General features: G+C 42.4%; 1 protein-coding gene, 1 long non-coding RNA gene and 1 pseudogene across 2 annotated transcripts; 1 reads left to right on the top strand and 2 right to left on the bottom strand.

The window, feature by feature from the left end:
- Positions 1 to 2340: 2340 nt before the first annotated feature.
- Positions 2341 to 2736, top strand: LOC148920114 (ABC transporter B family member 21 pseudogene; annotated as a pseudogene).
- Positions 2737 to 2805: 69 nt separating this feature from the next.
- Positions 2806 to 3443, bottom strand: LOC148920113 (uncharacterized). The gene is made up of 2 exons (XR_016124148.1): positions 3272 to 3443; positions 2806 to 3113 (listed from the first exon to the last, which is right to left on the bottom strand). It is a non-coding gene; the product is annotated as an uncharacterized LOC148920113 (long non-coding RNA).
- Positions 3444 to 13724: 10281 nt separating this feature from the next.
- LOC148920112 (uncharacterized) lies at positions 13725 to 14308 on the bottom strand. Its single transcript, XM_089044545.1, has 2 exons — positions 14215 to 14308; positions 13725 to 14107 (listed from the first exon to the last, which is right to left on the bottom strand). Exons 1-2 carry the CDS (start codon positions 14306 to 14308, stop codon positions 13725 to 13727), a joined length of 477 nt encoding a protein of 158 aa, XP_088900671.1.
- Positions 14309 to 15995: the final 1687 nt, after the last annotated feature.

The raw sequence follows: 15995 nt of genomic DNA, 5'->3' as shown, positions 1-15995 counted from the left end.
TAGCCCACAATCTCGCACTCTAGTACAGAATCGGAATATCATGCCCTCTCTCATGCTTGTGCCGAAACCACTGGGCTCTACTCTCTTCTTCATGAATTGGGTGTGTGTCTTCTGTTCCCGGTCCAACTCTTTTGTGATAATCTCAGCACCATGTACATGGCTGTCAATCTAGTTTTCCATGCCAGCACACATCACATTGAGTTGGACTATCACTTTGTCTGTGAAAAGGTTGCTCTTGGAAGTCATCAAGTTTGTTTTTTTCCTTCAGTCAACCAACCTGCGGACCTGTTTACCAAAGCCTTTCACAAACCACGCCATCAACATACATCTTCCAAACTTGTGCATCCTATGATGCCCAGTTTGCTCGCTGGCGAGTGGGGTGTTAACACATCTTTCCTTTCCTAGCACACACGGAAGTCAACTTCACAATCTTCTCCTAGCAATTAGCCTTTCTTGCTGTAAATCGAATTGTATTCATGTCTATATTATTTCCTTCCTACCTTAAGTAGATATCATGTATCAGTATAAATAGGGACTTTGTGTAATTTGTTTAATACAAGGAAATATATTTTCTACAGATAGTGAGATCTCAACTTCCAGAAACATGTTAATTGCACTTTCTCTTCTGTGCTCTTGCATGTAAAGAGAAAATCAACTACACAAACCTCTTCTTCCAATTCTTGACAAATTAATGTCGTCCGCCATCGCAGATGAACTTTGGATTGACTTACATCAGTGTAGATATGATCACCAACATACAGTATTTCATCTCCATGAATATTTAGGGAATTCTCAACCATCTGAGCACTTCCCCCAGAATACAATCCTCCTGCAAGAAGAAGAATTTGAATGAGCATGAGATTGTTAAATAAAACCAATGCCAACAAAGTAAAGAACTATCAAATAATATGATCCATACAAAGCCCAGAGGAATTTAATATATTGAAAAGTAAAAATGATGTTGACTGAGAACAAAAACAGCAGAGATTTGACCAACTTAACAACTTAGTAATTTATTTAATTACTGTCACAATAACAATCATTTATCAAACATGATTATTTAGCTAATGTGCAACCAAGTGACATTCAAAGCAAGTGCAAGCACAGAGCACATGAAATTAACAACTTCACCGTATTTTGCCTTAAAAATACAAGAATTTCAGGGCTAAACAAGCACAAGTACTGAACATTAGTCTTCATCACCTGTTTTAGCCTTGAAGCATGGACGCATGAGGCCCTCTCCTGTCACCACCTCATACATAGGGTGTGATATTTGGAAGAACTCTGGCTTCCTTGCGGTGACTACTACCTGAAAATGAGCGTGATAGACCAAAAAACCATGACTCACTGCTGTTGAGGCGGTCACAATTCTAATGATCATTAAGTTTCAAGGCAATCTTTGATTGTTAAACACACACACACAAAATAAAACTGGTCTGTGATAAAATTATGCTGCTGGTTTAAGCATCACCCAGGAAAGAATGATCCAGAGACTTTTATAGCAGAGGTCCAATAAAATAATTACTATTCAATGTGGCACGAAGTTATAAGTAAACAAAGACGTTTACTTACAATGTCAAATAAATCTCGCCAACCCATATCATTGGGAAGAAATCTGTTGAAGGAATGCTGCATCATTTTGTCTGTGTAATGATAATCTGAGTTGGTAATGAGCAGAAGCTTTTTACCAGCCTAATTCACGAATAGGTCAAAGAAGTAAATAAGGAGTTAAATGATGTCACACGCTACTGAACGATAAATTTCTGTAAGACATACCTCCTTTTGATCCAAAAGTGCTAGGGGTAATTCTGGATCAGGTGTCACAAATAGTTCAGGCTTAGACATTATCTCACTCCGCATATATACCACAATCACTTTATGCTCATGAACCAATTCTTACATATCTAATACACAAATCAGAAACATATTAACCTTTAGTTGACCCTCTACATGTGCCCTGATGAGGGCTCTTCCAACAGCCTGAAATCATGTCAATAGTTAAAAAGGAGCAAGAAAAAACCAATACCAAGCTCTATAAAATTGAGGCACAACATATTGCCTTATAGAGCCCCTCATAATCAAGTGGACCAAGCTGTGCTGCTATGGTTCCATCATCCAATCTGTCAACCATCTGAAAAGAATCATGAGTCAATGTCTGCATACGAATAAACTAAATCCACAAAAATAATAGCAATAAAATGAGTCAGAAGTTAAAACAGTGCTCTGGCTAAGACAATACAGTACCTGCATATAAGCGACAGCTTCTGAGACGGAGAACAGACATGGTGCTGCATAAATGAGAAGGACTAGTTGATGAATATTCACAAAATTTTATTCGGAATGTTGAAGATTAACCATGTTAAGTTTGGAAAAACAATGCAGGGTTATGATACAATATTAGGAGAGCGGGGAATTCAATTGTCTGGTGGACAGAAGCAAAGGGTGGCAATTGCACGAGCTATAATGAAGGCACCAAAGATACTACTACTAGATGAAGCCACAAGTGCTCTTGATGCTGAATTGGAACGAGGGGTTCAAGATGCATTGGACCAAATCATGGTGGATCGAACGACAATCGTGGTTGCCCATCGGTTATCCACAATAAAGAGTGTGGATGTAATTGCAGTGGTGAAAAATGGAGTCATTGCAGAGAAAGGAAAGCATGAAACTTTGATCGGTATCAAGGATGGCATTTATGCTTCTTTGGTAGCATTGCATGCAAGTGTCTCATCTTAGATAGCTTTTATATTCTTTTTATCCAAAGAAAAAGAAAGTATGTAATGTAATTTTATTCAGAGAGGTAAATTACCAATAGGAATAGATCATTTGTTAATTATCCTTTGTTCTTGTAAGCTCCACTTGAAGGGCTCATTCAATTTCATGTGTTTTACATCTTTAAATATTGAGGAGAGGCCTCATCTCCTCAGAAAACGATAAGTAAATGTGCATAAGGAAATGTCATCCAGTTCCTTCTTCCCCAATTCCTTCTTCCCAATCCAACTTCAATTTGAATTCGAATTCAAATTCAGTCTTCAGATAGATTTTAATTCAATTCATCCATGGCGGACCGAATCAAACAATTAGATAGCCTCTTCGTGCCATGTTGGAAGAACCTGTGCGCCACATACACAAAGTTATAATACCAGAGTAATAAATGTGAAAATAGGAACTTTCATAGGAAGTTCTTATTGCTAATGTTTTAACAGCACAATGAATGCCTGCTTTGCATTTGCACTATGAGACTAACCAAAATAAAAGCTTCATAGTGTACCTTACAGCTCGATTAGACAGCATCTTCGTGCTATGCATAGCCCTCTTTACAAAACAAAATCGATCAGCCTTCACTAAGTTGCCTTTCTCTTTGTCTATGACAAGGCCTCTAATAACCTATGGGAAAGGACGGAACAAAGGTAGGAAGGAAATGCTTTGTTATAAATTCCCAAATCAAAGTTGCTGTGTATAGTTTCTAGATGTATTTTTATTAGAAAAGAAATTCTTTATATATACATGCAAAACATTCCAAGTGCGTCCTAACTGTGAGAGGCTGGTTACTGACTAGTATCACCAGTTGACTAGCCTCTCACAGCTCACATGCGCATACACTACTACAAAATAACCCTTGCGCGACCAAATTTTGCTCGACGAAAAATTATTCGTCGCTCAAAGTCACTTTGCGCGATGAAATTCAAAACTTCATCGCTAAAAACCTTGCGCGACCAACTTTTGTGCAACGAAAAATAATTCGTCGCTCAAAGTGACTTTGCGTGACCAACTTTTGCGCGACGACAATACGTCGTTGCTCAAAGTCTTGCGCGACCAAATTTTGCAAAAAAATTGTCGCAAAGCTACTTTGAGCGACGAAACAACAAAACTTCGTCGCGCAAAGTCCTTATAAAATAAATAAAATAAGAAAAATTATTTTTAAAAATCTTTGTTAGAAAAATATATTATTGTTGTTTGGATTGGGTTTTTGTTAGAAAATATATTTTTTAAATTGACGATCGAATTAGTTCATTGTATTCATATAGGATCAAAGAGTGTAGCTATAAAAAATCATCAAAATCGGAGTTAAAATAACCTTTAAATCGTGATTTTTCATTTATAACCGTTGAAAAGTTATGTCTCATTACTTGATCTCTGAATGTTTATTTTTCCGATTTTTGGCATATGTGATCTCGAAGTATAAACAAACAAGTTTGACGGTTGGATCATTCAAACTAGTTTCGTAGAATGCGTATGCCATCAAAACAATATATTCACTAACAATTAAGAGTTTATTTATACTTTTGTTAAATATAACATAAGATTTTATGGTATCCACTAGTGTAAATATTCTAAATTGAAGATTAAATTCAGTCATTGTATTCATATAGGGTAAAGGAGTGTAGCGGTAAAAAATCATCAAAATCGGAGTTAAAATAACCGTTAAATCATGATTTTTCATTTATAACCGTCGAAAAGTTTTGTCCCGTTACTTGATCTCTGAATGTTTATTTTTTCCGATTTTTGGCATATATGATCTGAAAGTATAAACAAACAAGTTTGATGGTTTGATCATTCAAACTAGTTTTGTAGAATGCGTATGCCATCAAAACAATATATTTACTAACAATTAAGAGTTTATTTATACTTTTGTTAAATATAACATAAGATTTTGTGGTATCCACTAGTGTAAATATTCTAAATTGAAGATCAAATTCAGTCATTGTATTCATATAGGGTCAAGGAGTGTAGCGGTAAAAAATCATCAAAATCGGAGTTAAAATAACCGTTAAATCATGACTTTTCATTTATAACCGTCGAAAAGTTTTGTCCCGTTACTTGATCTCTGAATGTTTATTTTTTTCGATTTTTGGCGCATATGATCTGAAAGTATAAACAAACAATTTGACGGTTGGATCGTTCAAACTAGTTTCATAGAATGTGTATGCCATCAAAACAATATATTCACTAACAATTAAGAGTTTATTTATACTTTTGTTAAATATAACATAAGATTTTGTGGTATCCACTAGTGTAAATATTTTAAATTAACGATCGAATTAGTTCATTGTATTCATATAAGGTCAAGGAGTGTAGCTGTAAAAAATCATCAAAATCGGAGTTAAAATAACCGTTAAATCGTGATTTTTCATTTAGAACCGTTGAAATTTTTTGTTCCGTTACTGGGTCTCCGAATGTTTATTTTTTGGGAGTTTTGGGATATACGATCTTGAAGTATATACAAACAAGTCTGACGGTTGGATCGTTGAATGGTGTTATATATTTATTTACTTATTAAGTAGCTTTAAATTTATTTATTTTGTACGTATAACACTTAAGAAATTGGGATATACATTTATTAAGTAGCTTTAACCTTATTTATATTTTAAATCGTAAAAAAAAATAATTTTATTTTTTATTATTCATAACAATTATTTTTATAAATATCGTGCTACGAACCAATTTTTCTTCTCTCAAAAGTTTGCGCGACCAACAATTCGTTGCAAAACTCTAAAAATTTGGGCGGTACCAAAATGGGACCGAGGATTTTTTTAAAAAATTTAGACTTTGAGACCAACTTATATTTTTCGTTGCAAAGTTTGGCATGGTACCAAAAATGGGACGCGGAATTTTTCATATAATTTTTTAGACTTTGCGCGACCAATATGTATTTTTCGTCGCGCAAAAATTCTAAATTTTGGTGCGGCCACCAAAAATGGGACGGGAATTTTTTATGTAATTGTGGGGTTTTTGTTCCAGATGACGAATAGGCCTGGGCTGCTGTAGGAAGACAACGAGCAAAATCCCCCAAATGCTTGAGTTCGAAAAACAAGCTCCCAAGAGAGTTTTTAGAAAATCTAATGAGATTTTAAAAGAACACTCTCAAGATCACTTCACTAACACCCAAATAAGTATGAGGATTTCGCTAATGGCTCAGCCTGAGGAGTATGTGGCATGAGAGCTAAGCTTTCATGAGTTTAGCAGTTTGAGAGAGAGAGAGAACAGCATGAATTTCTTACAGAGGATCAAATCTTAAACTGAGAACAAAGGAAACTTAGCAAGGTTTTATCTCAGGGGAAGAAGAAAACAACGGAGAAAGGGGATTGGGTGGCTTGAGTAAATTCTAGATTGCTTGACAAAGCTTGGTCAAGCTCTGGGTCGTTGAGTTGTGGATGCCTTTTCTGGGTAGCAAAAGTCTCCTTTTATAGGCGTTAGGAGCTCTAATTTTGTCTGGTTTTCCTCTTCCTTTTTCCTTGGCAGCTCCTACTTAGCCCTATTTTGATGAATTTCTCCATCCAAGGAGCATGGGTAAGGAACCCTTTATGGTTCCAATGGTTTGACGCAGCTGGGCTTTCCCATAGAGGGGAAGGCGCCACCTGCTTTCCTTATGTTTTCTCCAAGGCAGAGCTTACAGAGGAAAAGGGGAGAGATGGAGCCTTTTGTCCGATGGACACTTCTCTCACCCCCATGGATTTCCTCTGGTCTTGCCGTGGCTCCCTTATGACCATTGTTTGGAATTCAAACGGGAATAGGGCTTGACGCCAGATTTTTGCAAGTTGCTGGGCTTGGGCTTGTACATATGGTATTGGGTCCTCTGGCTTTGTTGCTTCTATCGTTTGACAGGCTTTTGTCAAGCTGCTGGAAAGGCTTTCCCTCTAATTCTATTGATGTGGGCTGGGCTAAATATCTTGGTAGGTTCTTTGGTGTCTTCCTAGAGCATGGGTCAATTTTTTCTCCTCTCTCTCATGCTAACCCATATGCTTGGGTTCTAGGAACGGGCTTGAGTTCCAAAGCCCCCAAGTGGCTTTGAAACCTACGTTCCTTGAACCCTCAATGGGCCCCGTGATTGCTTGTTTCCTTCCATACCACAACCTTCTCAGTAAGCCCCGGTTAATTTTGTGGCTTGGGCCCACTTAAGCTCTTAACGTAGCTTGGTATTAGAATGCGCATGATTTCTATGCTCGTGCTTGGGGTTTTATTATGCCATGATAGGCTATAGTCGGGCCAAGTAGCGCCGAATGAGCATGTGAGCGTGATTTAGTAATATCGGTATGTCCTTGGCTCCTTCTGCACGTGCTTGTTTAGCATGATTTGTGGCTTGTAGCTTGTGTTGGCGGCTCTTATAAATTTTCTTTTATCCCGATTGAGCTTATTTTGCATCCAATCACTCATATTGGGCTAAGGGTTAATTTGGGCTTAGCCCCTTGGATTTTTGGGCCTCAACATTAGCCCCCTTGATTATTGGGGCCATGAATAGCTTTGAGATGGGTCAAATAATCAAACCTGGCCCAAAAGAAAAATCAAATCTAGGCTGCTGACGTGACCTTGTCGTTTCCCGCGTGTGTGCTGCCATGATTATTTTCCAGCGGTCTCTTGCATTCCCCAAGTACGCTTCCATCAATCTTGTTTTATTTTATTTTTCTTTCCTTTTCTTCTCTTGTTTTTCTCTTTTCGTCTCGACTCCTCTCTTCAGGCGCGAGCCCTAAAACTAGTTGCCCTTTTCGTTTTTGCTGGTTTCTTTTCATACACAGGTCTAGAGAACCCTTGGGAAACGAGAAATCACAGTGAGGCCTCAACCACAACCCTGGTTGGTTACGCCAGAAACCGCTCGCAATCATCGGGAAAAGCCACGATTCTTCTTTAAAATCCTTCAAATTTCTTCGATTCGCTCTTCAATCCGTCCAAAACCAAGCTTAGCAAAGTCACTTGGCGAAGTGTGGAGCAATTTCTCTGTGTAATCGCAAGCGGCTTCCCCCTTCGACTTGGTAAGGCTTTGGAAGAATTCCAGCAATAGCATCAGTAAGCATCGCTCTGTTTTTTTTTTTTTCTACATCTCGTTACTCCGGGCAGATGCATCTATACACATACACACATACATACGCATATATGTACATGTGGAGGCACCCTTTTATATATATATATATATATATTTTTAGAATTCCTCATGAACAGGGCACTTTTCTCGGTCTGGGTTTCATCTAATTTCCCAAGCCCTAGGCTCGAATTTCGGGCATAGACCACTGATTTGGGATTTTAAGTGTGCTTGAGGCGATATCTTACCTTGATTAACCACAAAACCTCTAGATGGTGTCGAAGCATGGTGGAAGGAACAGGAACAGCCACTCCATGGCTTCCTTAGCATATTTTATCCCTGTGATTCATTTTCTCCTCTTTTTCTTTTAGCACCAGATAATCTTTTCCCCTCTCATAGGAAAGATTTGCATGATGATATTGAATTGGTCTCCTTTTTTCTTTCTTGATATGGTCTTGGCATGATATTACAGAGATGTGCGTGCGTTCAACAATTCGTGAAGGTGCTGGAACTTATGCATTTTGTTCTTTCTTCCTCTTTTTTTTTTTTTTTTGCGGTGCGGACTCAAGTAGGCCTGCCATGGCGTCCACCTGACCTTCCGCCGATCATGCTAGACCATCTCTACTCCATGGATGACAATCTTAAAGCAGAAGGGCCGCTCTTGTTGCTTGAAGATGCCCTTAAAAATCCCGTTGTTGGTGATGAGCCATCCCCTAAGACTGCTCACGTAATTAATCCGCCTCCATATCCAGATGCTGCATTGAAAAGGGCCTCTTTCCACGGCCGTTCCCTATTCTTCCAATATCCTTGCGGCATCAGTAAAGGCTGGTCAGAATGGGTCGACCGTGAACTGCGGGATCCATCCACATGCAACATCCTGTGCAGAGCACAAGTCCTTGATGCCATCTTCCTTTCCAAATTGTGGGACATCCATATCGAAGCGAAGATGCTTCGTCACGTGGTCCGGAGATGGAGCACCGCTACTCACACCTTTGTGTGCTCATGGGGGGAATTTACCCCTACCCTTGAAGATGTGGCGAATATCTCTCGCCTTCCTGTCTGTGGCGACCGTAGTCCTTTCGGCATCGCCCTCACCTGAAGAAATAAATAACCTTGCAGTCTTGCGAAGAGGCGCTCCCACCTCTCCCAAAGCACTTCACTCCGGTTTAGCAACTGGATACAATATTTTGGGGATGCAAACAGACAGAGTCCCTGCCGTTTGGCTGCCTTTATAGCTCTGTGGCTTGGGCGGTTCGTGCTCTGTGACTTTTCTCAGGATTGCCTTCATGAGCGCGTATTTCCCTTGGCTTTGGCCATAGCCCGAGGCGATACCATCCCCTTAGCCCCCATGTTCTGGGACATCTATACCATCTACTTAATCAGAACCCAACTTCTGGAAAAGAGTGCATCAGGAACCATGGGCGTGGAGACCCTCCTAAATTCTGGTTTCTTGCAGGTGTTCTTGTGGGAGCGTCTCAAAGGGTTGGATGTGCATTCACTCCCTCATTCGCATGCTATAAAGTTGGCTGACTAGGGCAATGGTTCCTTTATGCCAAACAATCTTCCATTAGTTTGCAGGTGGTTCAAGAGAATGCAGAGGAAAGGCCAGAATTTCTTAAAGCTGCTAGACAATGTCGAGAATTTTGTCTTTCGTCCATCGCACCTCATCGAGACCTTCACTTTGCCCTTCTATACCTTGCGCCGGCTGATCGATTGAGATTCCAGCAGCCGTATCGCAGAGTGACCAGCCTCGGAAGTATGCTTTGTTGAATGTTGCTCCCATCCCCTTGCCTATTCTTGGGGATAATCGCGCAGAGATTTCCGTGACCTACTCTCCACAACGAGTCAGGCGGCAGTTCGGGCTTGACCAAGGGGTTCCCAGTAGTCCCAACCATGGTGACCCCTTTGCACTACACAGGATCTTACTGGAGTAATGACCACATACCAGCCAGTTATAGGCCCATCGTTTTAGCGAGCAAGGCGAGGTTGGTGGCTTTCAGAGGCTACCAAGTTTACTGGAACTGTCTCTCTTCCTTCCGTGAGTTCCAATCCTTTCCCGGGACAGATCGCCTCCTAACGGCTCGTCTTGTGGGCTTGGTTTCGAAGAAAGCCATCCTCTTAGCCAAAAACGCAACTTGCCCTTCATTTCCAAGAGTGGTGACATCGTTGGGGAATTTCCTAAGACGGCGGCCGGGGGTACTGAGTCGTGGCTCGGAAAGTGCAACGCCAGCGTCAGCAAAAGAAGCGAGGAGGAGCGAAATGTGAGTGAGAAGCGACTGCGTAAACCCAAAAGGTTCATTCAAGGTAGCCCCAGTGGCCCTCCTCGAACCATAGAAGCAACTCCCGAATGAACAGCCCAGTCTTGAAGCTCTCACAGCATCCGGAGCCGGTCGCGTTGGCAAGGCCGAAACTACCCTCTCCGCCGTAAGTGTTCTTGACTTCAGTACTTCTTCATGCCCCTCTTTTTGCTTTGCGTGCATGATATGTGGGTAGATACTTATTTATTATATACATATATTATTTTTTTATAGGAAAATGGGTACAACCCCAAAGAGAAAGAGAAGTGACACCCCGGTATCTCCTCAGTGACCCTAAACGCGTTGAAGCGTCGATTCTACATGCAAGATTTTACGGAACACGCACCAAGATCGCTGAAGTGCGCGAACCCCAAGCTGAGTGACAAAGTTGACGATGATAGTGATGATAGTGACACCACCGAATCCGAGGCTAATGTTCCAGAGCAAGAGCGTTGTGACGATGCTAGTGAAGATTCTGACCAAGGGACTTTGTGAGGGTTGCGCAGTGAGGATGCATTTGCTTATTCGACATCCGGGAGGACAAGGTGGTTCGATGTTTTCTTCGAGTCCGCTGGTAGCGAGACACGCCGCTTTAGCGTGGCTGATGACAGCCCAGCGTTTTAAGTTTTGTCCCCCTCTCCTTCCTCACACCATAATCTGTACACTCGACGCGTGCTCATCCCGCAGGTTATTGACATTGCCGAGGACCCAAACTCTGCTTTTGCAAGGCTATTCTTGATCTGCCGGACCCCTTGAGGTATCCGTACCGATAATATTCTATTTACCTTCTTCTCCTACTCATCTGCCAATACCCATTACCTATCAATTATCACGTACTAATCCTTGCATGCACCCCTTTCTTTTTTTCAGGCTAAGCATCTCGCTTCAAATTTGGAAATTGTGCCCGTAGTACCTTCTTCCTTCAACACATTCGATACACTGGTCGAGGCAGCCCTCACAGGATCCTCTCCAACCATGACATCAACGGATTCTCGGGATGAAATGCCTACGCTCCAAGTTACAAACCCTTTACCACCTATCTTCCAGCATTTTCTCCAGAGGGACCTTGATCCTGCCATTTCGCAGATCTTTCGCAGCCTTTCCGAGCAACACCTTTGTCGCCCATACAACCTCGCCCGTTCCATCTCACGTTCAACCACTACTCCGGGTGACAGGGCCTAGTCCCCTAGCACTTCTTCCAGCGTTCAATGTGACAATGCGAGCAAAACGCCTTGAGCTATCATTACTGCCGGAATGTGCTGCAAACACCTCGCGCACGCCTTGGCTAGAGTGGGAGGAATCATTTATGCCTTCATGGCTTTCTTTGACAGCGGTGCTAAGGTCCTTCGATCTGCAGATGAACTCCTGCGCTCTACCATCGGCTTAATGCTTACGACTCTTCCGGGAATTTTGTTTATCCCGAGACAGTCGCGGCTTTGAAGAAATTTCTGGACAAGTACGGGATTTCATGGACATGACGTATTACTTCTTCATTCTCGCACATGTCGCTGGGCCTCGGCTTGGTGCTCCATGGATGGATACCGGCACATTTCTTTGGACATACCGATCAGTGCTCCTCATCTGGCGGGATGCGCTTATGCGAGGCTACGACTGGCTTTCGAGCGCAGTCTCTTCAACTCAGTGAAGGGTTTGCACGTGCTGCATTTGGGCACGGGCAGTTCCATAACATGAAGTCAAATCCCGGTCCGAATGAAATAAGGGCAGCAGCAGAGGCTTTGGTCTTCAAGCAACACGAACTGGAAAACCAGTAGGGAATTGCATGGCCTCCTTTCGCCAAGGTGTCTCTTCTGAAGTGCTGATCTTGGTGGTGATGGAGGCAAGGACAAGATCTTCTCACGGGGCCTCCTCTCTTCTAGCCATCCTTGGTGGTACTTTGAGGCACGTGACTTTTCGTCCTTCCCTCATGTTTCTTCATTCTACATATGTTCAATGTTACTCTGATTTCTCCTGACATTCCCTTTTTTTTTTTTTTGTTCTGTTTTGCAGGTCGCATTTTGCTTGGTGTAGGATTGACTAGCTTGACACATTCTAAAGTTTCGTTCAAGATTGAAGCACACTACTTTTTAGCATGTATAGCTTGATTTTGACTTATGTTGTAAAACTTGTCTGTGGTGCGATGGCTTGGCATTTTAGTCATGTGTTCCAGTGAACCTATGTTCCCCTTTTTTTCTTTTGCCAGAAACACATTGTAACTCTTATTCGACATGTATAAAATGCCTGGTTGGTAGAATCCTTTGCTTGAATTTTAGATCGGGTATCCTTTTGAAGCATGGTGGTTGTTGCCAAAGTTTTGTTAGGATGGCCCTTTGACACTGCCTATTTTCTTTGAAGGTTCTCGGACCTTATGAGCATGCTAGCTTCCTTTTGTGGGTGCTTAGCTTGGCTTGTTCCTTTTCATCTTGCCCAAGCGTGAAAGCTGCTACAGACCTAGGATCCCATTCAAATGGTTTTGCTTGGCATGTCTTTTGCTAAGTAATATTTTCCTTCATTTTTTTTTGGATATCCGCCGTATATTTATATGTAATTGTAAAGCGTGTTCAAAAGAAATTCGAGGTACGAAGAAGGGCAAACTTTTAGAGACAATTTTTTTTTCAAAATACTCCTTCATTTTCATTTCAAACCCCATGCTACCATGATGATACAAAAGCTTTTCAAAACAAAGAGAATATAGAAGGAGACAACATTTTTTAGATAAAAGGAAATGCAATAACATGAAAATAAGATATTATGCCTACTTAGCAGTAGTAGGGCTTGAGCCATTTTCCATTGATGGGGTCTGTTAGCATGCCTTCCTTGACAGAGATCAAGCGATAATAACCGCTGCTATGTACCTCTTTGACTGCGAATGGACCCTCCCATTGTGGGGCAAATTTGGAAGGTCCTGACATTTGCCTTCTCACATGTTCAACGACTTTTAGCACGAGATCTCCTTGCTTGAAGGCTTGAGGCTTAACGGTCCTGTTATAGGCTTGGGCAATAGTCTTGTTGTAGAGTGCCATCCTTCTTTCAGCTTCCATCCTTTTCTCATCAACTGCTTCGAGATCTAGCAAACGCCAATCTGAGCATGTCTTTGCATCCCATTCAAGATCATTGACAGCTACTATCCTGGCTGTCGAGATGGTGATTTCCACGGGTGAAATAGCCTCAGATCCGTACACAAGTGAGTAAGGTGAAAAACCTGTAGCGCTCCTTGGTGAGGTGCGATAAGCCCACAAAGCATCCGGCAGGTGAACACTCCAGCCTCCTTGATACTCATATACCATCTTGCTTAGAATCCTCAATATCGTCTTATTGGTAGCTTCCGCTTGACCGTTTCCCTGTGGGTAATAAGGCGTAGAGCGACGATGCTTGATACCGTACCCACTAAGGGTTGAACCTACATGCTTGTTAACAAAAGGTGTGCCATTGTCGATGACCATCTTGTATGGGATTCCGAACCTACACACAATGTATTCCCGAATGAAATTCGAGACAGCAGCTCCTGTGGCCTTTCGAAGGGGAATTGCCTCAACCCATTTCGTGAAATACTCCGTAGCGGTGAGGATCCATATGTAGCCATCGGAAGGGGGATGGATTGTCCCAATTAAATCAAGCCCCCAAGTATGGAAAGGTCAGGGAGTGCGCATGTCTTGCAGCAATGTGGGAGGTTTGTGGCTTAGATTAGCATGGATTTGGCAGGTGTGGCATTTCTTAACAAAGTCATGTGCATCCTTCTTCATGGTAGGCCAATAATACCCAATGCTTAGTAGCTGCCGGTGAAGCTTCTTCATTCCTTGGTGCTCTCCGCACTCTCCAGCATGTATCTCTTGCATGGCTTGACGCGCTCCTGATTCTCCCAAGCACTTTAATGGCTCACCATTAAACCCCTTCCGATAGAGAGTTGACCCATCAACAAAGTACCTCTTTATGGTCTTTTTGAGCTTATAGGCAAGCTTGGGGTTGGTCGGCAGAGTTCCTTCAACAAAGAATGCCAAGTATGGAGTCCGCCAATCTTCTGCAAATGAAACATGAATGACTCTTCCGTAGAGGGTATCGTAGAGCAGGTGGGACAATCGGATTGTAGTTCAGCTGCTTGCTTCTTCATCTCTGGCCAATAATAACCTTTGCGTTGCAAGCGCCGGTACAGGCTGATTACTGGTTCCAAGCCGCAAGTGGCATCGTGTACATCTTGCAACCTCCTTCTTGCTTCTGCCATCCCAACACACCGGGTCTAAACACCTCCCGGAAGACGTCAAAGTTCCCCAAAGATAATCACATAGTCTTTCAAGTCTTTAATGCTGCTCTCTTCACCTAATTTTTTCTTCGGCTTTCCAATCATCCTCTTCCAGCAAGTCCCCTGGGCCATTGCTTCGACCACTGGTGTGCTTCTCCTTATCACGGTGATGTTGGGCTGCTCTTGCACAAATGAGAGCTTTGATCCCAATGTGGCCAAAGCATCAGCGTACCTATTGGTGGCTCCTGGAATGTGCTCCATCACGATTTGCTTGAAGGAATTAATGAGCCTTTCAGCAGCTGTCCGATATGGTGCCAAGGTTGCTTCCTTCACCGCAAAGCTTCCTTGCAATTGACTTAGTACTAGGTTCGAATTGCCAATGATCTTCACCTTTTCTGCGCCCATTTCTCTTGTTGTGGACAATCCTACAATAAAAGCTTCGTATTCCACCACGTTATTCGTGCATGGAAAGTCTAGCTTGAATGAGAGAGCCGTAGCTTGCCCATTGTGATTAATGAGCACGACACCTGCCCCTCCACCTTTCGATGTGGAAGACCCATCAAAGTAGAGGGTCCATGGTTCCTCCTCTGTAACAGAGCAACCATTTCGGCAGCTCTCCCAGGACTTCCTTGGAAAGGGTTGATCCTTCTACTTCGGGGAATAGAGCTAGCATGTCAATCACAGCTTGTCCCTTGATGGCCTTAGGAGTTGTGCATATGATATCAAATTCGGAAAGCTGCAATAACCAACGTGCAAGACGACCGGATAATACCGGCCTTGTGGCGATATCTTACGGGATCGGACTTTACTATGAGTTGTAACCAGAGCAAGGAAGTAGTGTCATGCGCTGCGCAAAGATAGACAAACAAGGCATAAGAGTTCCGTTTTGGGTACCTTGCTTCACTCCCTCGTTGTTTAAACTTACATAATAAGCGGGGCTTTCCTCCCGTTATGGCCATCTGCTAAGTAAAGCTCCAACCGCAGCACTTGTCGCAGCCAAAGCTTAAGTGGAAGTCCTGGAATAGGTGCCCTCATCGTGGGCAGCTTTGTGATCGATTGTTGTACCCTGGTAAGCTTTTTGGCATCCCTGGCTCCATATATATGGCTTCCATTTCTTAAGGAGAGGAGTGAAAACACTCATCATTGCAGCAAGGCCTGGAATAAAACGCCGAATGTATGACAATCTTCCCATAAAACTTTTCAACTCCTTTGGATTCTTAGGCGGTGCAAGAGAGCATACGGCTTTGGTTTTCTCAGAATCCACATCTATACCACTGGTGTACAGAAAGCCTGTGAACTTGCGATGAGACTTGAATCGCATTTCTTTGGGTTCATTTTTAACCCATATAGCGGCACCTTTCCAAAGACCCGCCTAACTCCCCTGATGACTTTCTCTGGTTTTGGATTTTACTACGAGGTCATCCACATAGTCTTCCACCTCTTTTCCCATCATATCATGAAACACTGCGTCATGGCCCGTTGGTAGGTAGCACCGGCATTCTTAAGACCAAATGGCATGACCGTGTAGTAGAAATTTCCATAGGGTGTTCGGAAAGCTGTTTTTTCGGCATCCTTGGGAGACATCTTGATTTGATTATAGCCACTAAATCCGTCCATGAAGGATAGCATGCCTTGACCCGAGGTTGAATCAATCAAGATATCCATGTTG

The sequence above is a fragment of the Prunus mume genome, linkage group LG2 (genome assembly GCF_029339155.1).
Source record: "Prunus mume cultivar Tortuosa linkage group LG2, ASM2933915v1, whole genome shotgun sequence".
NCBI lineage: Eukaryota > Viridiplantae > Streptophyta > Magnoliopsida > Rosales > Rosaceae > Prunus > Prunus mume.
This window is presented reverse-complemented; position numbering and strand designations above follow the sequence as displayed.

What these genes read in the sequence shown, in the direction of transcription:
- LOC148920112 (XM_089044545.1), bottom strand. Translation starts at nt 14,308, where the DNA reads ATGGCAGAAGCAAGAAGGAGGTTGCAAGATGTACACGATGCCACTTGC. An exon ending in CCGGCGCTTGCAACGCAAAG is followed by an intron (nt 14,108 to 14,214) that starts GTTATTATTGGC and finishes TTTCATTTGCAG; the next exon opens with AAGATTGGCGGACTCCATAC.